At 45.0% G+C, this 24,445-nt stretch overlaps 1 protein-coding gene across 3 annotated transcripts in view; it reads left to right on the top strand.

Annotated features, from left to right (window-relative positions):
- The window catches only part of ZFP64 (ZFP64 zinc finger protein), an 88,025-nt gene that overhangs the window by 50,698 nt on the left and 12,882 nt on the right, over positions 1-24,445 (top strand). For 2 of the 3 annotated variants that reach the window (XM_067708522.1, XM_067708523.1), the window contains exons 6-8: positions 14,286-14,435; positions 14,605-14,667; positions 23,108-23,359. In XM_067708522.1, coding sequence (XP_067564623.1) covers positions 14,286-14,435; positions 14,605-14,667; positions 23,108-23,359 — 465 coding nt within the window. Of the gene's footprint in view, positions 1-8,466; positions 8,638-14,285; positions 14,436-14,604; positions 14,668-23,107; positions 23,360-24,445 lie in introns of those variants that run through there. The other variant, XM_067708524.1, reaches the window with a different exon arrangement.

Here is a 24,445-nt window from a genome sequence, read left to right as displayed (position 1 = left end):
TCCACAGGCCATAGTTTGCCAAATCCTGGTCCAAAGGATGGGTATATCTATCACCCAAACCAGTCAGGCACAATGTACGTATTCAATAAAATATAGAATAATGGTTATTACATTTTAATTAGTTTTTAAAGTTATTATAGTATAAGGGTAGTAGGTAGATGGCAGCCAATAATAATAACTAATAAACTTGATTCTTTACTATTTGTCAATCCCTTTACATATATTTCCATTTTAATACTCAGAAAAACCATTTGGGGTAGGTAGAATTATTATCCTCATCTTACAGATGAGGAAACTGAGGCTCGAGGAGGTTAAGAGACTTGTTCAAAATCACACATCTCTAAAGAGCTGGACTCTGGTGAGATAATACATGTAGAATATGTTCTAAAATGCTACTCAGCACACGGTGAGCCTCTGTGAATACTCACTCTTCTCATTGTCATCGTCATAGTCATCACTACCACCACTGTTGCTGCGTCTCAGGTTAGGAGAGGTTGAGTAACCTTCCCAAGCCAGGCCTAGGATCTGCCTCTGGATGTGTCCAAGTTTAAAAGGGAGAGAGGGGAAAGGAGAAATAGGAAATGGTTTAATTATACCCTTCTTGCTATACAAAGCCTTTGCATCTACTCCCTACCCATGTCCTGTCTCCAGCACTCTGCCCACCTCCAGCCAGACCGAGGTTCCTCAAAAGTGCCACAGCTGGTCTTTGCACAAGCTATTCCCTCTGCCTGGGACCCTTCTCACCTCATTTCTCTGTCTGCCCCAGACCTGCTCTTCCTACACCTCTGGGGTTATGAATCTGCCTCTTGCAGGAAGCTTTCCCTGATCACTGTGTGAGTCTTTCTTTTCTTTTCTTTCCTTTTTTAATACAGCATGTGTGTGTCTTTATCACACTGTATTGTAACTGTTTACTTATTTTTCCTCTTGATTACTCTGTGACTTCCTTGAAGGCTTACTGTTGCATTCCTAGAGGTTAGTATCATACCTCACACCCAGATAGAACCCAGTTAATGTTTGTAAACAAGTGAATGGTTCTGGAACAAGCCCTGGTAGAATATGTCAGTCAGGGAGACTGTATGCCGTAGATATGGAACACGAAAAGAACCTGAAAATGCCAGTTGGTCTGGGAGATTTCAGTGTCACCAGAAAAGGATTGGAAACTCATTTTTCTCAGGAGTAGGTAAGACAACTGACCAGCTCAGGCCTGCCACACCCAGCCGCACATCTAGAAGCTTAGAATTCCTATTCTCGGATAACATTCCTCTACAGTTCAGGAACTTCCAAATCTGTAAGTGTTAGCAGGTGAATTGGAGGCTGTTTTCACTATAAAGGTCCTGATCCACATTGTTGCTTGTACAGTATCCTCTTCCAGTAATTCATCTCATCATTTCAAATTCTAATCTATGAAGGGAAGGGGCTGCAGTGGGGGAGGAGAAGGGAAAGAAGAGGAAGAACTGAGGGTCTGTATCGTGGTTATTTCCATTTTCAATTAAGACTGTGCCCTAGTGAGTTTTTAACTAGCTTTTTTTTTTTAATTTTAAAAGTTAATATGCTGATGGGAATATAAATTAATATGGCCACATTGGGATAGAGTTTGGCATTTCCTAGTTAATTTGAACGTAAGCATATGCTCCGATCCAGGCATTCCTCCCACACTGCATTTCTCAAACTTACCATGCGTGAGAATCACTAAGGGATCTTGTTAAAATGCAGATCCTAGGCTTAGAGAAACTTACACATGTGAATCAGGAAAGCTATGCAAGAATGTTCATAGCTACGTTGCTCATAATTACAAATTGGAGACCACCCACTGGCAATGAAGGTGTAGATGAAGTGTGATATAGTCACAGGGTAACGATGAATGAACCACAGCTGCCTGCAGCAACGTGTTGACTCTCACAGGCTTAAAGGAGCAAGTGAAGGAAAATTAGTCATACTGTTCAACAGGTGGCAACACTAAGCAACATAGTTAGGTGACAAAACTATTTTTAAATAATTATTACACAAAATTAGCAATCCTGGAAGAAGGTGGCAGAAAGAAGGAGAAGCTGATGGATAGGAATATGTGAAGGGCTTCTTTAGTACTAAGAATGTTCTGTATCTTACGGTGCTGATGGTTACTCAGGTGTTGTTCCTTAAATTGCACGTTTATGTTTTATACATTCTTGTATGTGTGCCAAATTTTCAAACTTAAAAGACTGTAAAAAGGTATATAGCAAGATGTCCGTCACTCAGACAACTGCATCACAAATACTGCTGTCCTGTCCCCAGAGCTAACTCATGTTACCAGCAACCTGGTCTCCTCTGCATTCACAAGTTTGTGTGTGTATGTGTGTAGATGTATATATGTTAAATTTGATATAGAGAGATACTGTTACATATATGTGTTTACATACATATATACACATACACACAACAGCATTACTTGTGTTTTCTGTCCTTTGAATATTTCACCTAATACATCCTGAAAATATTCCATCAGTGCACAGAGAAATACATTTTTCTTTTTATAGTCATAAAGAATTTATTCTATTTTATGATAGAACCATAATTTAGTAATTTTAATGATTAATTTTTAACCATAAAGTAGTATGTGAACACACTCCCTATTTTTAAAAAATGTTACTAAGGATAATGTTCTCTTACGCATACCTGTGGAAATTTTAGGTTCTCCAATCCTTCCCCTCTGAATCTACTCCCTGCCGCCACCTTGCTTAACTCATAGCCAGTGTGCATCCTGCCAGGACTTTTGTCCTCTGGATTTTCATTTTCACCACTGAAAACATATGTGGACTTGAATATGTGTTTATGTCTATGTAGAACTTACTTTTCCTCTTCAATGCAGTATAGCTGGAGCTCTAGCCATCCCTATAAACATAAAACTGGCTGATTACTTTTATTTGCTGCCTGGTATGGCTAAACCACAGTTGAATCTAACCATTCCCCTATTGTTGTACACTTAGGTTGTTTCTCAAGTTGTTTGCGATGACAGTAGTGTTGCAACAAACATCCCTGGACTTGTCCCCTTGTGCACATGTGCAAGCATTTCTCTATAGGAGATGGAAAGCTGAACTGATAAACCATTAGGAGGGCATATCTAAAGATTGATTGCCAGATTGCCCTCCAAAGTGGCTATAACCGTTCACACTCCCACTAGCAATGCATTAGAAGACTAATCTCCCTTCACTCTTAGTAAAAGTAGATGTTATCAGCAGTCTTAATTTTTATTGAGCTGATAGGCGAAAGAAAGGAGGACTTTATGGTGAATATTCATTCCCTTATAGTTAGTGATGCTGAACGCCTCTTATAAGTTTGTTGCCCAGAATCTGCATTTAACACGATCCCCAGGTCATTCTTCTGCACATTAAAGTTTGAGAAGCACTGGAGTCAGAATCTTAACAAGGTCCCCAGTGACGCCCATGCACAGTGTGAGGAGTGCAGTGGGGGAGGAGTAGCTGGATCATAGCATATGCTCACTTTTACTAATATGTGTGGGGTTGTGTTTATCTTTTCTATTCAGACAGGATATAAAACAGTGCTTCGATGTATTTTTAACTTGCACTTCTTTAATCATAAGTGAGCTTGGACTTTTTTTTTCAAATTCTTACAGGCATATTTTTCTTCTCTGGAAACCAGGTAGTCACTGAATCTTCTTACTTTGCTTCAAACACACGAAAGCTGATCTCCTGGGGGCTTTTGCTGTTATGGTTTTCTCTCCCTTGGAACGTTCTCTCCCTGGTTCTTCCCAGGGCTGCCTATAATATTCAGGTTTTAGCTCAAAGGTCACTTCTAGCGAAACTCAGGTACCGCCCCTACTACCACTCTTCATCTCGCCACCCCGTTTCACCTTGACCGTGGCCCCCACCCCTATCTGAAATGACCTGCACACTCGTTCTTTCCTTCCTTCTCTGACTGCCCTGCTGGATCTTGTGTGTCTTGCCTATCTCTCCATACCCAGCACCTGGAACAGAGCCAGGCAACAGTCTAGACTCAAATTATCGTCAGATGAACAAATAAATGAACTCTCGGCAGATGAAGAAATGAGATTTGCTCCTGTCTAGCTTTACGCCCCACTGGGGCATCACTTTTACCTGGATAAACATTTCTTGATTCATTCCTGTATCCACAGCGGAAAATACTAGGTGGTAACAACAGAAGTCGAGTGAGGTAGCTTTAGGAGAACACGACCCAAGCAAGGTGCTCAGCCCCACGGGAAGCCCAGGACAATCAGAGAGACAATTATGTTTTTATCTATTTCTCTTAAAAAAGAAAGCAATTACTTGACCAATATTAAATAATATTATAGTGCTCATTTAGTATATATAGAGAAACTGGTATAAAGGCATGGAAGTCTGCAACTCAGAAGGGTTGGGTAATGCCAGTACAGGCTTGTGTGCTTCCAATTTATTCCCACATAAAACAGAATATCTGTCCCAAGTTCATTGGAACCACCAATTCTTCTGTGTTTTTTTTTTTTGGCTCTGCCGCACAGCTTGTGGGATCTTAGTTCCCCAACCAGGGATCGAACCTGGGCCCTCAGCAGTGAAAGCGCCAAATCCTAACCACTGGACCACCAGGGAATTCCCGGAACCACCAATTCTAGATGAGCATCAGCTATTTTTACAGATAACTGTAACTCTTACCCTACTCTTATACATAACATTTACAGAGTGCTGCCTCTGTAGTAGACATTGTTCCATGTACTTTCTATATATGTATTCATTCATCCTCACAACCACCCTGGCTGTATTAGCATCGCCATTTTATTGAAGAGAAAACTGGGGCACAAGGCAGCTTTCTCAAGGTCACATGGTAAAAGAGCCAGGATTCTCACCCAGGCTGGCCCCAGTCCATGTGCTTCGTAATGACATGATACTGCCTCTGGAATCTTTGTAATGCTTTGTAAGATGTCGAATGACTGGGAGAATCTTCTGTATAATTCAGAGGTACACTTCACCTCTTGGCAAAATACTTAAGTTATGAAAGTTACAAATATACTCCGTTTTTCTTTTACAAAGGGACAAGCGTTGAAAACTTATTGACTTTCTTTTTGAAGAAAGGGAACTACCTAACAACCATTAAAAAAAAAATCAGGATACAGGTGATATACATATAAAGAATGAGAAAATGCTTTCCAAGAGAAACATGCCATGGAGTGAGTATTTGAAATGCATGTTTGGCCATGATTCCCTTGTTAGGTGATTTTGTTGCTGAAAATAATGAAAAGTTGTCACCTGTAAAGACCTCTATCTGCGTGTTTAAATTTGGCAACAGAATTTCCTAATCTGTTTAAACATCTTCCAAATAAAGAGCTTCAGTGGGTTTGAAATCCAGTTGTTAAAGATATAGTTTAGGGTTTCCCTAGGGCTTCCCTGGTGGCACAGTGGTTGAGAGTCCGCCTGCCAATGCAGGGGACACGGGTTCGTGCCCCGGTCCGGGAAGATCCCGTATGCCGCGGAGCGGCTGGGCCCGTGAGCCATGGCCGCTGAGCCTGCGCGTCCAGAGCCTGTGCTCTGCAACAGGAGAGACCACAACAGTGAGAGGCCCGCGTACCACGAAGAAAAAAAAAAAAAAAAGATATAGTTTAACCTCTTCAGGTTAATTTGTAGAAGCCCCAGGTTGATTATCAGGGGAAATGAAAATCTACCAGCTGGATTTTCAAAGAAAATAGTCAATTTTCAAAGAAAATAGTCAATTTGTGTAACTGGCGAATGGGATTAAAAAGGGAGAATCATGATTTAAGCATAGCCAATGATACTTTGTTTTTTTCTATATATCCTGTGAGGTTTTTTTTTTCTCTTCAGTTTTTCAGTGATAACCCTTGAAATCAAGTCATTAAAACCAAACATGGTAATAAACTTAATTTAGGACCATAACATTGAATGGATGTATTGTAAAATACTAAAACAGTGCCTTCAAAAAAGGAAGCAAGTTTTAATCTGTTGCTGTCATTATATTTGTAGAAAATATTGATAATTTACTTTGCCTTTTGTTGAAATATATTCAAGGAAAATGCAATCAAAACCGTAGTGAAATATCATTGTATGTCAATTTGATTGGCAAAAATTAAGACATCTGACAATACGGAGTGTGGTAAAGGATCTGACTCCACGGTACCTCTTACCTTGCTGGGGGAAGTGTAGACTGGTGCCTCCACTGTGGCATCATGTCTTACATAGTCACTTACAATCCAACCAATGTATACATTCATTTAAGAAACTGACACTTTTTAGAAAGATCATAGCTGCACTATTCACGTGGCAAAGACAGGGAAACAACCCAAGTGCCCATCAACAGGATGGCAGATGAACCAACTGTGATATTTTCACACCATGGAATATTACACATCAGTCAAACTGGTTGAACAACAGTGATAATTTGGATGATCTTAGCAATATAATAAATGCGGGGGAGGAGTAATTACTGGAAGATTACATACCCTTTTCATGAAGTTCTTTAAAAATTAAAATTTAAGGAATACATGTAGGTGCAAAAAAGACTTGCTAAGAAAAAAAAAACAAAGGAATGAAGAATGAAGGGTTTAGGTGGATGGCTATTAAATTCGAGGAGGGGATGAAGGGGGATAGATGAGAAATGCAGGTTATGGTTAAGGTCCTAGCTTGGGTCAGTGAGTTCCCTGGTATTAATTATATCTTAATAAGCCAAGCAACAACCAACCAACCAGACAAATACAGGTCAGAAACAGATCAGGGATGACAACGGGTCTTGTACCAAAGATTGGTTAATCCAGTTGTGTGCACCTGAGCTGAAGAAATTATTTCTATCCATAGCAAATACAAACACAGGTACACACCTCAAGTAGTAAAAAGCGGGTATCAGATGCCTCCCAACCTCCCGGCTGGGTGCTTTTCCTTCATCAACTTCCCCAGAGGCAACCATTGGCTCCTAGAGATCCTTCTGAGACATTCCAAAAGGTCACACGATAAACAGAAGCACACACGTATGTTTTGAAATGGCTTTACATATACGTGTACCTAGACACATATACACACAGACCAAAGAAAACTTCAAAAGTTGCTTTTTAAAAATTTATCTCGAAAATTTAACCTTGAGTAACTTCACCTGGCTTTACACAAACACCCCCTGCAATCAATTCACAACTTGAAAATCAACGGGAAGTTTGAGGAAAACAGCTCCTTTTTAAAGAAATATAAAAATGCTCTTCTTGCAGACAGTCCCCTCGGGTTTGTCAAGGGTAACCTCACAGAAGGTGAATTACAGGACGCTGCGAAACCCCACAGGGCCGGAGCAAGCCACGGCAGAAAAGCTCACCGCGGCGATGTTAGAAATACGGACTCCCAGTCCCCGCCCCACGGATTCAGAGCTGAACACGGGTCTTTTTTAACCAAGGCCCCCACGTGACTCTCAGGTTCGGGCAAGCTTGGGGCACAGCCCCGCCTTAAGTAACTCCCCAATGGAAGAAAGTAAACATCTGGGGCTTGTAGGTGGCTTTCTTGCTCCCTGTTGGATGTCGTTTACCTGGTGCAAGGAGGGGTCCCCTTGGGTCTCATCAAGGGCCCAGCCAGTCTGAGCACGAACGCCAATTAGCTCAACCCCCCGAGGACCACGCCTCAGTCGCCTGCTGGGCGGGGCCCGCGCCCCTGTCGGCCCCAGGCCTCTTTCCTCCGTGTGGTCTCAGACTCCGGGCGCCAGAGTCCGGGGGCCGGGGGAGAGATGCTGCATGGAAACAGAGATGCCTGGGCTCCGCCGCCTGAAGCCAAAACTTCCGGAATCTGCATTTTTAACCAACTCTTCCAGGACCAGTAAGTTCACCCTGCCGTTGGAGACGCACTAGCCTCATTTAAATTTTAAATTCGAATATGCAGCCACGAGTGGAGGTCGTGCTTCTCAACCTTGGCTGCCCTTCAGAATAACCTGGGGAAGCTTTTTAAAATATATATACACCAATGCCCAGGTTTCAGTCCAGACCAATTAAGCCAGAATCGAAAAGCGCGGCCTCTGCGGCAGCAGCCGCAAAGGCATCACCTGGGAGCTCGTTAGAAATACAGACGCTCAGGCCCCACCCCAGACCCACTGAGTCAGAATCTGCATTTTAACGAGATCCCCAGTGATTCGCGCGCACATTAAATTGGAGGGGAGCCGTGCTTATAAAATTTTAATGGGCAAACGAATCACCTGGGGATCTCGTTAAAATGCAGATACGGTTTCTCAAACTTAAATGTGCATGCGAATCACCTGGGGAGCTTGTTAAAATGCAGATTCTGATTCAGCGAATCTGGGGTGGAGCCCGAGAGTCTGCATTTCTAACGAGCTTCCCAGGTGGTGCGGGCTTCCCGGGTGTGGACCGCGCTTCCCCTGGAGTCCCGAGGTCTTGGCTCCGGGCCAATCAGCCGTCAGGGCTCTTGATAAATCGCCCTGTTCGGCTGAGGAGCAGAATTGCCGGGACATGCGCGCTCCGGCCGAGGGAGGGGGTAATTTCCGAACTCCGGGAATTGGTTGTGTGAGGCTGGCCGCTCGTAGGGACTCGCCAGAGCCCTGGTCCTCACGCCATGTCGCGGCGCAAGCAGGCCAGGCCCCAGCATCTCGGCTCCGAGGAGCCGCAGCCTGAGCGCCAGGAGTTCGCCGAGGCGGCCCCGGAGGTGCTGGGGGAGCCGGGTGAGTAGTGCTGCGGACGTCCGGCCCGGGGGGCTGGAGGCAGTTTCTCGGACGTTCCCCAGAGCCGCGCGGGTGCGAGGTCCCGGCTACCGGGCGTGGAAGGGTGGGTGAAGCTTCCAACCCGAGTTCTGGGTCTCGGGCCTTGCTGACCCCACCTTGGTAAGTTACACCCCCCCCCCCCACACACACACACACACACCTCGTAAATTCACTCTCCTCGGGTAAATTACGTCGCTCCCCGAGGGGATTTCTGCATCCACTCCCCCTCCCCCCAAGCGCTGTGAAATGACGGTTCATCTCCCGAACACGTTGGAAGGATGCTCTGAGACCCCTTTGGAGGCTGTCTTCGGGGTGCGCCGGCACCCGGGTGCCCGACCTCCTTGGCGCTGGGCTGGAGCTGAGCGCCTGGAAGCTGGGCGCTCCGAGACCCGCGCCCCAGGCGTTTTCTTGAGGGATGGGGGGAGATGTCTGTAAAATGTCTGAGCTTCTGCCGGGACCTGGGGCTAGGTGCTGGAGAGACACAGCAACGAACAAGGAGGATAGAATTCCGACCCTCCTGGAGCTTATGGCCCAGTGGAGGCGAGAAAGATGGCACGTGAGATAAAGCGGCGGAGCGTGAGGTGTGTGAGCGCGGAGCGCCGGGGAAAACCTCAAGCTGGGAGGGGGTTGTCCCGGGAAGGCCTCTCTGTGGAGGGCAGCCTCGAGTAACACTCTGGAGGTTGTGAGGGAGCGAGCGGTGGAGATGGCCGAGGGAAGAGCACTCAGGCAGAGGGAACAGCACGTGCAGAGGCCTCGGGCGTCAGCGAGGCTGGAGCTTGGAGGCGCGTCCGATTGAGGTTTTGAGAAGTGACGGGAGCCCCGGGCTCCGATAAGGACTTTGACTTCTACTGTGAGCGAAGTGGAGCCACGTTGGGGGCGGGGAGCGAGCAGGGTGCCGCGGTGGGATCTAACAGGCTCACCCCGGCTGCCACCGGGCTAGAGGGGGTCCGGGAGAAGCCTAGGGACCCCGGCCTACCCTAGGCCCCCGGGTCAGTATTTCTCACCCGGTGGGCCTTGGAGACTCTGCTTCTGAAGAGCCTGCAAGTAGGGAGCTTCGAGAACTCGCCGAATTCTCAGGCTCCCACCACCCCCTGCGCTGCTGTAATCTCAGGGGTGGGGTGGAGTCGGGGACTCTGCATTTTTAAGGCGCTTCCCCTTCTGATTATCTTGCACTCAGGTAAGACAATGTAGGTTCTTACTTGACGGTCCCTCTACCCGCCACCTTCCCTCCCGCCCGGGGGTCGCTGCTGCCTTTTGCTTAGCAAGGGGGTAGTGAGAGGAGTTTTAGCAGAACTTTCTTCTCTTCTCTCCCTTCCGAGCATTTTCCTGGCTCGGAAAGGGAGAGGGGGATCTAGTCTCTTCTGCCAGAAGGATCAGACTTCCAGCAGCAGGTCTGTCTGGTGGGCTTTGCTACGCTCCCGAGGAGGTGGTGGAGGAAAGCAGAAGCTTAAAGTCACTCCTAAGCTAATAGTTCGGCATCACGCTTTAGTTTTAAATACAGTCCTAAAAATAAAACCAAAGAAGACCAACCCTTTAGATAAATAGCTAATTAAACAAAATGTTTCAAGAAACTCTTAACATTGCCTTTGGAGGGAACTGGGTAGCTGGGGAGTGGGGTTGGAGACTTTCACAGTAACTTTTGGATTATACCTATTAAGGCTCTATTACCTATTCCAATAAACAAAGTTTCTTTAAAGAAAAAAAAAAACCTAAAGCTTGGCTGGATGGAACTCCTATAACCAAAATATCCTGTCTTTGTGCGCAAGGTCTAGAGTGGCGATAGGTGGGTGGAACCGGAGTGGGGTTCCACCCTAACCCTAGGGTGGGGTTCCTGCGGTGGGAGCAAGGCTTCTCCTGATCCTCTGTAAAAGAATTGGGGAGGTATTGGGGATGTTGAGTCTTTGGGGGAAGCGATTATAAAAGACAATTCCTGAGTAAACCCGGGCTGTTCAAAGTGAGTGCCATGGGCTGCTTTTTCTTCCTGCAGACAGCGCTTGGAGGGCACCTCCTGGAGCCTTGCCCTGTGTTTGGAGGGGTTGGGGAGGGTGCTGTGTGTTGTGCAGCACTGTGGGTGTCAGGGCACCCCAACACCAGCTGCCGCTGGGGGGAAAAGCAGCCTTGCAACTGATGTTCCCCCTCCATGCGTTTTAGGTCTGTTATGATGCTGAGTTAGAAGCCCGCCTTTTTTTTTTTTTTTAGGGTTGGGCCACTCTTAATTTGCAGATGGCTTTGCAACTCACCTAGCTTTTGGAGGAGACAGAACAGAGCAGGTCAGTTGGTAGACTTCAATCATAAGAGGGGCAGGATAACAGCCTTACCAAAGGAACATCAACAAAGGGTTAAAATGGCCGCTGTGCTAAACTGAGTTCTGTCAGATGTGGCCCCAACCCCATCTTTCAGACTAGAAGGGCCTCTGCCCTTTCTCAGGAGAGTAGGCTTCTGACCTTCCTTGCTTTCCTGGATGCTTAAAATTGAAGGAGGAAGGCACCTTTAGAAGCTCTGCATGCCTCTGCCATAGTGACCCTTTATAGCCTTGGGCACAGTTTTCTGATAGCTTTAACCCATCCATCTCCCTTCTACCTTCAAGCCCTCAAACTTGCATTGCTCAGTGTGTTTTCCACTCCCTGAGAATCCGGTGGCTCGTGTGTGTACACATCAGTGAATAAAACCAGTTACGTTTATATAGTGCTGACTTATGTATAAGGTTCTTTTACGTATATACATTAAAGAACTTAACCTTCATCTAAACCTGTGAGATGGGGGCCATAATCCTCACTTTACAGATGTGGAAACTGAGGAACAGGGAAGTTGAGTAACTTACTCGGTCACACAGCCAGTAAAGGATAGAATTGAAATTTGGAACTTATCACCTGGCTTCCCAGTCAGTTTGCTAAATCATTGTGCTTTACAGCCTCTCACTTGGATTTCAGCTTTTCAGTCTTCCTTGGTTTCTGTGGGATTAAAAACCCTCAATAGTTTAATGGCTTTCTTTAACATGTGAATTGCTGAACAATGCTAGGTTTTGTGTCTTCCTCTGAGGGGCAGAGCGATGGACTTCACATCTGGCGAGTGTGGGTTCTAATTGGCTGAAACCATCTAGCCCTGCGGCCTTGAGCAGCATCTCTTCCGAGCCGGTATCTCTTCTGGAAGAGCAGAAATTCTCAAAATGTGGTCCCCAGACCAACAGCATCAGCTGGGAGCTTGTTAGAAATGAAGCATTGCCAGCCCCACTCCAGACCTACTGAGTCAGGAACTGCAGAGGCGGAGCCCAAGCCACCTGTACCTTAACAAGCCCTCCAGGTGATTGTGATGCACAGGTTTTTTGAGTAGTGCTGGCTTGGAGTTACACTTCTGCCACTTTAATGAGCATAGGCGTCACCTGGGGATCTCGTTAAAGTGCAGATTCTGTAGGCCTGGGACCTGAGGTTCTGCATTTCTAACAAGCTCTCAGGTCACGCTGATGTTAGTGCTCTGAGGACCACCGTTTGAGTAGCAAAGGCTTAAAGAGCAGTATGAGGATATCACTTGGAGTGCTTTAAAAATGCAGGTTCCTGGGCCCACCCCCAGTTAAGTCTGGATGAGGCTTTGGAAACTACATTTAAGCCGCAATTCAGGTGATTCTGATGTGGGTGTGGAGGCCGTCCTGTGCATCATAGGATGTTTAGCAACGTCCCTGGCCTCTGCCCACTAGATGCCACTATCGCAAACGTGTGCACATGATCATGACAATCAAAAACGTCCCCAGGTATTGCAAAATGGCCCCCAGTTGAAAGCTATGGGACTAGGTCAGTTGTTCAGACCCTGTTAAGGGGCTTCAAGCACCACAGCTACTTGGATGTGATAGCTGCAGTCCTTTACCTGAAGCCCTGTAATAGCATTGACTCAGTGGAGGCCGGGCGCTGTACCAAGAATTTACATTGTTCATCTCTTAACTCTGAGGCAGGTCAGTGATACCTTTTTACAGATAACCTTTCTGAGCCTCAGTTTACTTAAGTTGCCCATAGTCACACAGCTAGCACGTGGCTAAGCAAACCCTATGCTTGGAACTGAAGCCCTTATCAGTGTGTTCTACAGCTTCTCATGGTAAGAAGGTTTACCTTAACAAACCTAGCAAGAAAGATGGAATCCACCTTCTATAACTGGGGCCAAAAGTCCCTGACCTTGGCCTGTAATTCATAAACTAGTTAATATATTCTTTAAGACTTAAGATTGTGCTCCGCAACGGGAGAGGCCACAACAGTGAGAGGCCTGTGTACCGCAAAAAAAAAAACAAAAAAAAAAACCTTAAGATATTGACAGCACCTCTTTTTACTTTGGTCTTAAATCTACTTGGAGAGAAATCACTTTACAATCTTCTAGGAGTACTTAGGCTTTGTTATAGAAATTTTTAAACCTGCATATTAGATTGAACCCTATGAAATTATCCGATCATTTTGGCCCACAGAAACAGCAGTTTCACCTAGCTTAGCCTTACTAACAGAGAGAATGATACAGTGAACTTCGTGGACTAGATGCTCAGTTTCAACAACTAGTTACAGTGGCCAATCTTGTTTCTTCTGTGCAGCCATTCCCCTCCCTGGATTATTTTGAAGCACATCAGACATATACAATTTATAAACAGCCATTTGTAAACTATTAGAATGCTTTTTAAAACTTTAATTTCATCTTCCCACCTTTATTAAAAAAAAATTCCCTTATCAAACTTTCAGTTAGTGTTTGCACTTCCCATGGTCTTAAATGGCTTTTACAATATGTTTAAATCGGGATCCAAAAAGGTCCTGATACTACAGACCATCTCAAATCTTTTAGTCTCTGATTTTTCTTTCTCCTCCTCCATCTTTCAAGTTGAAACAGTGGCATTTTGTCCTGGAAAGCAGTGGCACTTGAAGTGTGGTCTGTGACCTGTTACTGAGTTAGGTCAAAATAAATTCGGAAGTGGAGAGTAAGCACTTAAAGACAGCTCGACATCCACCTTTCTGTCATATCTAATAATGTTTGGGCTTTTGTCTTATTCCACTTTTCTCATAATTTGTCTTTATTTTATAAAAAATACTGGTCTGGGCTTCCCTGGTGGCGCAGTGGTTGAGAGTCCGCCTGCCGATGCAGGGGACACGGGTTCATGCCCCGGTCCGGGAAGATCCCACGTGCCGCGGGGCGGCTGGGCCCGTGAGCCATGGCCGCTGAGCCTGCGCGTCCGGAGCCTGTGCTCCGCAACGGGAGAGGCCACAGCAGTGAGGGGCCCGTGTACAGCAACAACAACAAAAAATACTGGTCTGACGGATTGGAAATTATTCTATGTACCAGGTCTTCTCCACGTTGTTCGAGAAGCACTGCTGCAAAGTTTTGCAGTCTGGATCTTGGCAGTTGGGTCCCTGTCACGATACCGTGTTCCTTTGTCCCCGGTACTTCCTGGAAATTGGTAAAGAGGAAGAGGATTGTTAAGACCAGAGTGTGCATGGCTTCTAACTTGTGATGTTTGGGGTTTTGTTTCTGTTTTTTTTGTGGGGTGCGGGGGGTGGTAGGTGAAATAAGCCCAAACCTGCTATAACACTTACCGTGGTGCTCATATTTGAGAAATTAAGTAACACTTCTTATTGTCTCAATTTCAGCTTCAGAACTAGATAATGATGTTCCAAAACCAACTTGTCCCTCCGCTGATAGCAGTGATACCCAGAAAGCCCCTGTCACAGCTCTTCCCTCTGAGTCAAAGGAACAAACAGCAACCCTTGGGGAGAGGACCTTCAACTGCTGCTATCCAGGTAAGAGTAAACTCGAGGCGCTGAACCCTTCTCTGTACGGGGCTCGGTCACAGGAGCTTAGCATCCGTTCGCTCACTGACTCAGCACGTGACTTGCCAGAATTTCAGATTCCTGGTAGCTTTCCTCTTTGAGGTTATTTATATTAAGGGAACCTGTTTTTCTTTTCTAGGTTGCCACTTCAAAACTGTTCATGGCATGAAAGATTTGGACCGCCATCTAAGAATCCACACTGGTAGGTATCCATTCATTTGTTCAAAACTTGAGTGTTAAAAAAACCCAAGGATGTGGATATGAATGAAGTGCTGGGCGTATAGTGGCAAGCAGGACAGAAACAGTCTCTCTGCCTCATGAAACTTAGTCTAGTGGGAGGGTCTGGAACCTAAAAAGTCACGAAGGCAATAATGGTAACTAACAGGCAAGGGGAAAAGTACCAGGACTGTAGTAGGGGATTTGATCCAGGCTGGTCATGACAGGCTTTTTGGAGGAAGAGACTCTCAAGTTAAACTATGAGAGATGGCTAAGGGACTTGCCAGGCGGTCCAGTGGTTAAGACTCTGTGCTTCCACTGCAGGGGGTGCAGGTTCGATCCCTGGTCCAGGAATTAGATCCTGCGTGCTGCATGGTGAAAAGAAAAAAGAGAAAAACAAAGATGGCTGAGTAACCAGATGAGGAGAAGGAAGGGTTCCAGGCAGAGGGAACCGCGGTGCAAAGGCTTGGAGGGAACAGAAGCAGGATGGGTGTGAGGTGAAGTTGGGGAGGCGGGTAGAGGCAGGGGAGGGGGACACAGAGGCCCTGTGGCCATAGGAACCTTAGATAAGAGCAGTGAAGTTGCTTCTCGAAGGTGCCTTCAGAGCAACCAGCTGCTAAGAATACAGAGAAACCATACGTGCTGGAGCAAAGGAACGCGTGATCACGAACCAGGTTCTGCACACTGCGTACGGCCTGTTATCGTGTCCATTTGTCTAACTGTTATCTGTGGCTGCTTTGTTACCGATAATGTAACAGTAAGCCCATTACATATTAACAATTTTATGAAAAATAACTTTTCTGGCCCTACAGTGGGGTTATTGAGTAGTTGCTGGGGATTGCATGTTGCACAAAGCCTAAGATGTATTAGACTCTCTGGTTCTTCCCATAAACTTTGCCAACCTCTGGTCTCTAGTGTAGACTCTACAGTAGCCTGTATGAGTTGGGATACTGATGTCTTTGCTCTCAGAGAAACCAAACTAAGTGACTGAAACACAATCAGATTTATTTCTCTCAAGTACAATTTAAGAAGTAAATAGTCCACAGCTGGTGGAATAGCTGGCAGCCTAAACATACAGCTTCGTCTCCTGGTCCAAGGCAGCTGCTCTAGAACTCAGTCTCTCAACCAGTGGAAAAAAGAAGCAGGAGGAAGGGCTCACAGCATGCCTCCCCTCAGGTCACGCCCCAGAAGCAGCATCCCCTGTGACTTAGCGGTATAATGAGCAGACTCAGTCGTGGCCACATCAGGCACGAAGGGGGGCTGGAAAAGGGCTTCAAGAAGGGCAGCCATACGCCCAGCTAAAACCCTGAAGCTCCATCATTAAGAAGACAGCTTTCTGGACAACCAGTCTATACTGGAAATGGGCATCGTGCTATGGAAACTAGAGAACAAAGGGTCAGCTTTGCCTGGGAAGGGTGGATCGTGAAAGGCCTCCTAGTGAAGCCTTGAAAGGCAAGGCTGCCAGGATGATGCCGGTGAGAGCATGCAGACTGTGGGAGCCATTTGAACAAAGATGACCCCCCCTTCCTCCCCAGCAGGGTGGCCTGGCTAGGCAACTTCAAAGTGGGTGACTCTGCCCTGAGGATAACTGAGCAATCCTCCATTGGGGCGGTGCTACTGCCATCTAGTGGGTGGGGGCCAGAGGTGCTGCCGAAATCCTGCAATGCACAGGACAGGCCCTACAAAGAACTGTCAGGCCCCAATGTCAACAGCACCAGGTGGACCTAGAGAGCTAGGCAGGGGCTGGATTGATGTTTTATCGAGGTGATACAGAGCATGATGGGGATACAGAAAGTATAAGGCAAGGCCCTGTCCTTGGTGGGGTTCACTGAGTCAGGGATGCATATGTAGGGCAGACCCGTGCTTCTCTGGTAGGTATACACTTGAGCTGCTTCTCTGGATCCAAGGCAATTGCTCTACTTCTCTGAATCTCTTACCCAGTGGAAGATAGGAGTGGGGCCTGGGGGGCTCACAGCATCTTTCCCTCTGGGCATGACCCAGAAGTAGTATCCCTTGTGACTCATGGAATAGTGAGTAAGCAACTAAAGGTTGCATAAAAGCAAAGTATTTCAGTCCTGTGACAGTCCAGGCATGGTGGCCGGGCCCCATGGCTTCAGGGACTCGGTCTCTTCTTTTGTTGCTTTGATATCCCAGTGATGTAGCTCTCATTGGTGTGGTCTGAGATGGCTTACTGCACCTTAAAGGCACATCCTACAAGTTACACACATCATTTGAATTGACGCCCATTTGGCCAGAACTTAGTCACATGGCCACTCTTAGCTGTGGAACTGAGGGCCGGGAGCTTGAAATCTTCAATCTGTGTGGCAAGTGCCCAGCTACAAAGAGAAGGTTCTATTACCAAGAAAAAGAACTTATATAGACCCAATGCCATCTCTGACCCAGCTGTTAGTGGGAGGCAAGGATGGCAGTGTATGTGTGGCTGATCACTTAGGGACCTTGGCCAAATGGGTAGAACATTGATTTCCCAGCCACTGCTTGAGATCTTTTACGCTTCAAAACTGAAGATCCCCAAAGAGTTTTTTTTTATCGACAGTTACTGCATTAAAAGTTAGAACGAAAACTTTAAAACATTATTCATTTAAAAATAACAGTAGACGACTTCCCTGATGGTCCAGTGGTTAAGACTCCACGCTTCCAGTGCAGGGAGTGCGGGTTCAATCCCTGGTCAGGGAACTAAGATCCCACATGCTGTACCACGTGGCCAAAAAAAAAGTAAATTTTTTTAAAAAAACAGTAAGCTCATTATATATAAACACTTCTATGAAAAGTAACTATTTTCCAAAACTGTGATAAGTAACACTGTATACACATTTGCACACCTGTCTTAATAGCTGGATTCTCATCCCTCTATTTGAGTATACAGTCTATTGCCATGTGTTCCTTTGGAGGATATGAAGAAAATCTGGCCTCTCATATAATGTAATTGGAAATGGAGGAGGTTTTTTTTGTTTTGTTTTGTTTTGTTTTGCGGTACGCGGGCCTCTCACTGTTGTGGCCTCTCCCGTTGCGGAGCACAGGCTCTGGACGCGCAGGCTCAGCGGCCGTGGCTCACAGGCCCAGCCGCTCCGCGGCATGTGGGATCTTCCCGGACCGGGGCACGAACCCGTGTCCCCTGCATCAAACCCATGTCCCCTGCATCGGCAGGCGGACTCTCAACCACTGCGCCACCAGGGAAGCCCTGGAGGAGTATTTTGATAACCTTTTCAGATAATACTACACCAAAATACAACAAATGATAGTTCGTTAAAGACTAGTTGCTGTATAGAATTTGCAGTCATATCCATAAATTTTTCAAACTGTTAAGTTAAAATCCATTCATTAGTTTGTTTTCCACTTTGAATGGCTCCTACCCAGGCTTGATTTGACAGTCATACACTGGACGTCTGGGAAAATGTAGGTTTTACTAACTTTTATAATTGTTCCAAATGTTGACCCATTTCATTGTAACATAGGAGAAAATCACATTTAATATTACCAATCTCATCAGAAGTATCTAAGAACTAGGATGCTGCGGGCCCAGGGTAATGGGGATATATGTTCTGAAATCCGAACTTTTCTTTTAGAATCCAAAAGTTAACCTCACAGTATCATCAGTAACGTTCCTTGACACGACAGTCTCAGTTAGTTCATATTTTAGAAAACATCTGCCAAATACCAAATCTGAAAATAATCATGGTTTTTCAGTTCTTTCAAGTCAAAATGGTGCAGCATAAGAAAAGCACCCAGTTTTCAGTGCAGTCGTCCCATAAGCGCTTGTTCTGAAGCCAACTAGCATAGTTTGGTTTACAGCAGACTTTTTTAAAAATATAATTGACATTTTTAATAGGGAAATTTACCATTCAGATTTCAAATGTACTAAATAAGTTAAATATTAAAGTATATGACTTACTGGCAAATATAGGAGGACAAATTTATGGGGGGAGATAGACGGGCAAAAACAATTAGCAAAGACCACAAAGAAGGCAGATTAAATATGACTAAAGTTAAAGCTTACAATAAGATACGATTAAGGAGTTAAGTGTCCTACAAGAAATGTGCAACGTGGGGCAGAGTTCATCTTCAGAACACACAGGATGCCTACAAATCAAAGATCACTCCAACGGAAAAGGATTTGAACAAGCAGTCACTTAAGACGTAGAAGTGCCAATATTCACATGAAAAGCCCACAAGGAGTAAAGTCCAAAAGAAACGGGTGCTGTATTTTCCTCAGTCGGCTAGCTGGAAAGTTCTAAATTAAGACCGTGAGAGGGAAGAGATATGGGAACATGTGTATATGTATTTAAACATAATAAAAGCACGTTAAACTGTATTTCAGTACAGTTGCTGTCCAACTGTTCATCGTGTGGTATTTTAATACACTAAATCCTCGCTTTTCTGAAGTGTGGTACAGACCAGAAAGGCCACCACCACCTGGGAGCTCGTTAGAAACACAGAATCTTAGTCCCCACCCAGGCCCACTGAATCTGAAACTGCCTTTTACTTTGTTTCTATGAGCTCAGCTTGAGAAATGGGGAGATGTTGGTCAAAGGGTACAGACTTGTAGTTATTAGAGGAATGAGTCCTAGGGATCAGATGTACAGCGTAGTGACTGTAGTCAACAATTCTGTATGATATACTTGCAAGTTGCTACGAATAGATCTGAAATGTTCTTACCACAAAATGGTAACTGAGGTGATGGAGGTGTTAGTAACCTTATTGTGGTAATCATTTCTCATGATATACATGTATGAAACCATCACATCATATACCTTAAACCTACACAATTTCATATATCAATTATATCTCAAAGCTGTGAAAAAATCTGCATTTTAATGAGACCTCCTCACCCCCCAGATGATTCGTTGGCACAGGAGCACTGAAGCTCTGCAGTTAACTTTCAGATCCAGTGGCTGGTGTACTATCTTAATTGTGAAGTAGTGATGAGCATAAAGGATACTGAGAACTACAGCAAGTAGAATGTGGTCTGAACATGGCTCGTGTCTATTAGTGGAGGTCTCGGGTACCATTGTTATGGTTTATTGACTACATCCATAATTGGAGGAAATGCTAAATTCCAGTTAGAGGTAATGGAGATAAAAATTTAATCCTTTCTCATGCAAGGTCTTGGATCCCCTAAATTGTATCCATGAGACCCAAAATAAGAACCCCTGCTCTGGTTGAGAATCCGCCTGCCAATGGAGGGAACACAGGTTCGATCCCTGCTCCAGGAAGATCCCACATGCCGTGGAGCAACTAAGCCCATATGCCACAACTACTGAGCCTGTGCTCTAGAGCCTGTGAGCCACAACTCCTGAGCCCACATTGCTGCAGCTACTGAAGCCCACACACCTAGAGCCCATGCTCCACAACGAGAGAAGCCACTGCACTGAGAAGCCCGCACACTGCAATGAAGAGTAGCCCTCGCTCGCCGCAACTAGAGAAAGCCCGCACGCAGCAACGAAGACCCAACAGAGCCAAAAATAAATAAATAAAGTAAATTCATTTAAAAAAAAAAAAAAAGAAACCCTGCTCTTCACAGGGAATAAAGCAAGCCAATATTTTATAATAACTATAAGTGGAATATAACCTTTAAAATTGTGAATCACTGTTGTACACCTGAAATATATAATATTGTACATCAACTATACTTAAAAAAAAAAAAAAAACCTGATCTGGAATGTTACAGGTCATCTTGGGCAAGAGAAGCGAGTGTAGCCAACCAGACACTGGCTGTTTTTTGTTGTTTGTTTTTGTTTTGTTTTGTTTTGGCCACACCGAGTGGCTTGCAGGATCTTAGTTCCTGTACCAGGGATCGAGCGGGAGTCCTAACCATTAGACCACCAGGGAATTCCCAAGGCACTGGCTCTTAAAAGCATTTGCCTAACAGTGACTCATCAGTTTTGCTCCTCTTCCATTGGGCAGAGCCAGTCACATGTCCAAGCCTGCAGTGGTGGGACCATGCAGCATAATTCTCCTGGGAACGACAGTGACTATTTGAACAATAAACAATTTACCTTGGGGTACATCTCTGACATAGCAGTTTTTCTAAATGTTATTGCTCCATTTTCTTTCTTGATTCAGACTGTAATTTTATATCTTCCTGGACGATCACCATTTTATTGAGTCTTCTGAACTGATTGGGGTAAAGGCCTGCTTAATAATCATGATTGAGTTTGTCTATTTCTTGTCCACTTCTCCTTTCCAATGTCTATTAAAATGGTTCTCAGCCAGGTACAATTTTGTCCCCCTCCCCCCAGGACAGTTGGTAATATCTGAAGACATTTTTGACTCTCAGAACTGGGGAGGAAGGTGCTACTGGCATCTAGTGGAAAGGGTCAGAGAATGCTGCTAAACATCTTAAGTGCACGGGACAGGGCACAGCAAAGAATCACCTGGCCCCAAATGGTTGTAGTGGCGGGATTGAAAACCCTGGCCTATTGGTACCTTTTCTTTGAGCAAACCTTCCCCTTTTAACAGCCATTTTTTGTTTTTATTGATCAGGTGCTGTTCATTTCTTATAGTTTCTTGAGTTGCAAATGGTTCGCTTGCTTTCAGCCTTTTATTTAAAATGACCTGAAGTTCACAGACATTCTTCTGGAAAGTGACTAGGCTATGGGCTTTGATACATGGAGCTCCCCCTGTTCATCTCTTGGGAGTTTGTAATTGGATTTTGATTCTTGAGCAAAAGTTGTTTTAAAACATATCCTACAATTTGCCAGCTTTTCTTTGAAAAACCTTTTGTGAAACCGTGTTAGATTCATAAGTCTGATTCACATCTACTTAGTGAGTTCTGTCTCCTCAGTATAAAATGTTTAGTGGCTTTCACCATGATTTGTTTTGCCTAATATTGATATTTCTGATGTCTTTTAGCATTTTCCTAGAGTATTTTTCTATCATTTTCTACTTCTCTGCCATTTTTATTTGGGTATCTTAAGAGCATTAAGCTGATTTTTTTTAATGTAATTGACATTTTTAATAGGAAATTTAATCCATTTGTTTCTTGTACTAAGTGATGTTTAGTTTGATTTTTACCTCATTTTGTGTTCTGTTGTATCCCTTTTTTTTTTTTTTTTCTCAGTACGCGGGCCTCTCACTGTTGTGGCCTCTCCCATTGCGGAGCACGGGCTCCAGACGCGCAGGCTCAGCGGCCATGGCTCACGGGCCCAGCCGCTCCGCGGCATGTGGGATCTTCCCGGACCGGGGCACGAACCCATGTCCCCTGCATCGGCAGGCAGACTCTCAACCACTGTGCCACCAGGGAAGCCCTGTATCCCTTTTTTTTTTATGATTGGCTGTCTTCCGTGGTTTGGAAGCAGTACTTTCCATTTCATTACTTAAAGCCCACATCTTATCCACTTACCTTTTTGTTGTTCTGACGTACACGGTTCAAGTGTGATAGCCTGCGTCATCTGTCAACTGGCTTTATTTTTTCTTCCCATGGAATGCTAGTTCAAGTACAGGATATCATTTCTGTGGAACTTTGCAGATACTGTTCCCATCTTGCTACCATCCAGTGTTGTCTGAGGAGTTGTGTGCTCATCTGGGCATTTTTTTTTTTTTTTTTTTTTCTGAAAGCTTTAAGATCTCGTCATTCCTAGGCTTCTGACACTGTACCACCATGGCTCTAGGTAAGCCGTCTTAAGACACATGTCTGGGGAATTCCCTGGAGGTACAGTGGTTAGGATGTGACACTTTTACTGCTGAGGGCCCGGGTTCGATCCCTGGTTGGGGAGCTAAGATCCCGCAAGCTGGGTGGTGTGGCCAAAAAAATTTTTTTAATTAAAAAAAAAAATCCATGTCTGTTTTTAGTGTTGAAATAATTATTTTCTCTAACTTCAGGTTCTTGAATTAGGCATGTCTTTCTGTTCTGGCTTTCCCCAAGCATTTGGTTATTGGGTAGACTTTTATTTGGATATGATCAGTCTGGAGTGGTTATGTGGTGGCAGTGTTCTGGGCTTGGGGTTCTCTGCTCTCCAGGGTACCTCTAGGTACTTGGGGCCTTTAACATTGTTTCTCCAGCCTAAGCACGCTCACTTCCTAACAGCCTGGGAGGAGGTAGAGACCATTGCTGCTTGTGGTTTAGTACAAGTAAGGGAAGGGTCAACCTGACCATTCTCCGTGTGTTTTATCAACTAGTGAGCCAGAAAGCTGTTCTAATGCCCTTCCACCTGCCCCCTCTGATCTTGAGTACTTCTATGACCACTCTCGTTTTCCCAAACAAGGTTTGGCCTATGATTTTCTCTCAGTCTGATATTATCTCCGTTCCAATGTGCTAATCTAGACCTCAGCGTCTTCCTATCTCTGGGCATTTGGTGAGAAGGAAGAAGCAGACCCCTATGCTCAGGCTACCACCTTGGTCACATCTCTTTGCAGTCATCTTGGTAGAGAAAACCCTTAAAACCCTGACTCTTCTTATGTGTTTGAAGGAGACAAACCCCACAAGTGTGAGTTCTGTGACAAGTGCTTCAGCCGGAAGGACAACCTGACTATGCACATGCGGTGCCACACCAGCGTGAAGCCCCACAAGTGTCACCTGTGTGACTACGCTGCCGTGGACAGCAGCAGCCTCAAGAAGCACCTGCGGATACATTCCGACGAGCGGCCGTACAAGTGCCAGCTCTGCCCCTACGCCAGCCGCAACTCCAGCCAGCTCACCGTACACCTCCGGTCCCACACAGGTACGTCCCACACCTCGAAACCTCGGTGCCTCCCTTGTTCTCTAATTCCTTAGCGTTCATTTAGTTAAAGCACAAGCAACTTAAATGACTTCAGGGTGTAAGTAAAGAAGTTTGGAGCTTCTCTGTTGATGGTGAAGTTTGTGGTTTCTTCTACCGGGGCAGCAGCTTTCAGTAAAACATGAAAGTCTGACAGCTGGGTTCTCTAACTTGACTACATAGAATACCACTGGGGATGATAATCCAGTTCAGCAGTCAGGAAGCAAAGGATGTATCTCAATAAAAGTCTGATGTATAAACTAGGTGTTTCTGTCATTTAACTGAAACTCTGATTGCGTGGCTTAATTCAGAAACGTGCAGCAAAATCACCTGAATGTAACTGCAAGTCACAGACTTCTAGATCTAGAAGTTAGACTTTGCAGAAAAGCTTTTCCTTCCCTTCTTCGTGAGACCCTGTTGAAATAACAAGATAGAACCAACCAACCCCACATGGCCCAGAAAAATGGGCATGGGGAGGCTCATAAGGAGAGTCGTAAAATGAGAATTTCCAGTGAATTCATGGAAAATGGCAAGCAGACAGGCATATACTGACATCTAAAATTGAGTAAAGAACACTGTGTCCCAGCAGACAAGTGGGAGGTAGCTATAGTGTTGGGAGCCAGTCTTTCCAGCCAATTTCTGTCTGCGTTGAGCGTTCTGGACTTGGAACTGGTGTGTAGGCTGCAAAGGTCAGAGTTCAGAGGAGAAGCTGAAGCCTATTAGCAAAATGGTCTAAACTATCCAGTAACAGGTAAAAACCATGACACCTATGTCTAATCCTTAGACCAGCCTACTCTTCCTAACTGTAAAATGTCAACTGTGGATTATCTCATCATCTGCAGAAAATGAGTGGTATGAAATGCGTCAAATCTAACAAATAACAAATTCTGGAGATAACAGAGCACTTGGGTAACTTACAAGAATTTTTCGGTTTTCTTTGGTATCTACCCACCGGCAGAAATGTTGCATCCAAGAAGAGTTTTATGAGCAAAGGTAGTCAGAAAAAAGAGGTATGAATTGAAATTAGGGTTGCTGGCTATAAAGTTAAAC

The sequence above is a fragment of the Pseudorca crassidens genome, chromosome 15 (genome assembly GCF_039906515.1).
Source record: "Pseudorca crassidens isolate mPseCra1 chromosome 15, mPseCra1.hap1, whole genome shotgun sequence".
Taxonomy (NCBI): domain Eukaryota; kingdom Metazoa; phylum Chordata; class Mammalia; order Artiodactyla; family Delphinidae; genus Pseudorca; species Pseudorca crassidens.
This window is presented reverse-complemented; position numbering and strand designations above follow the sequence as displayed.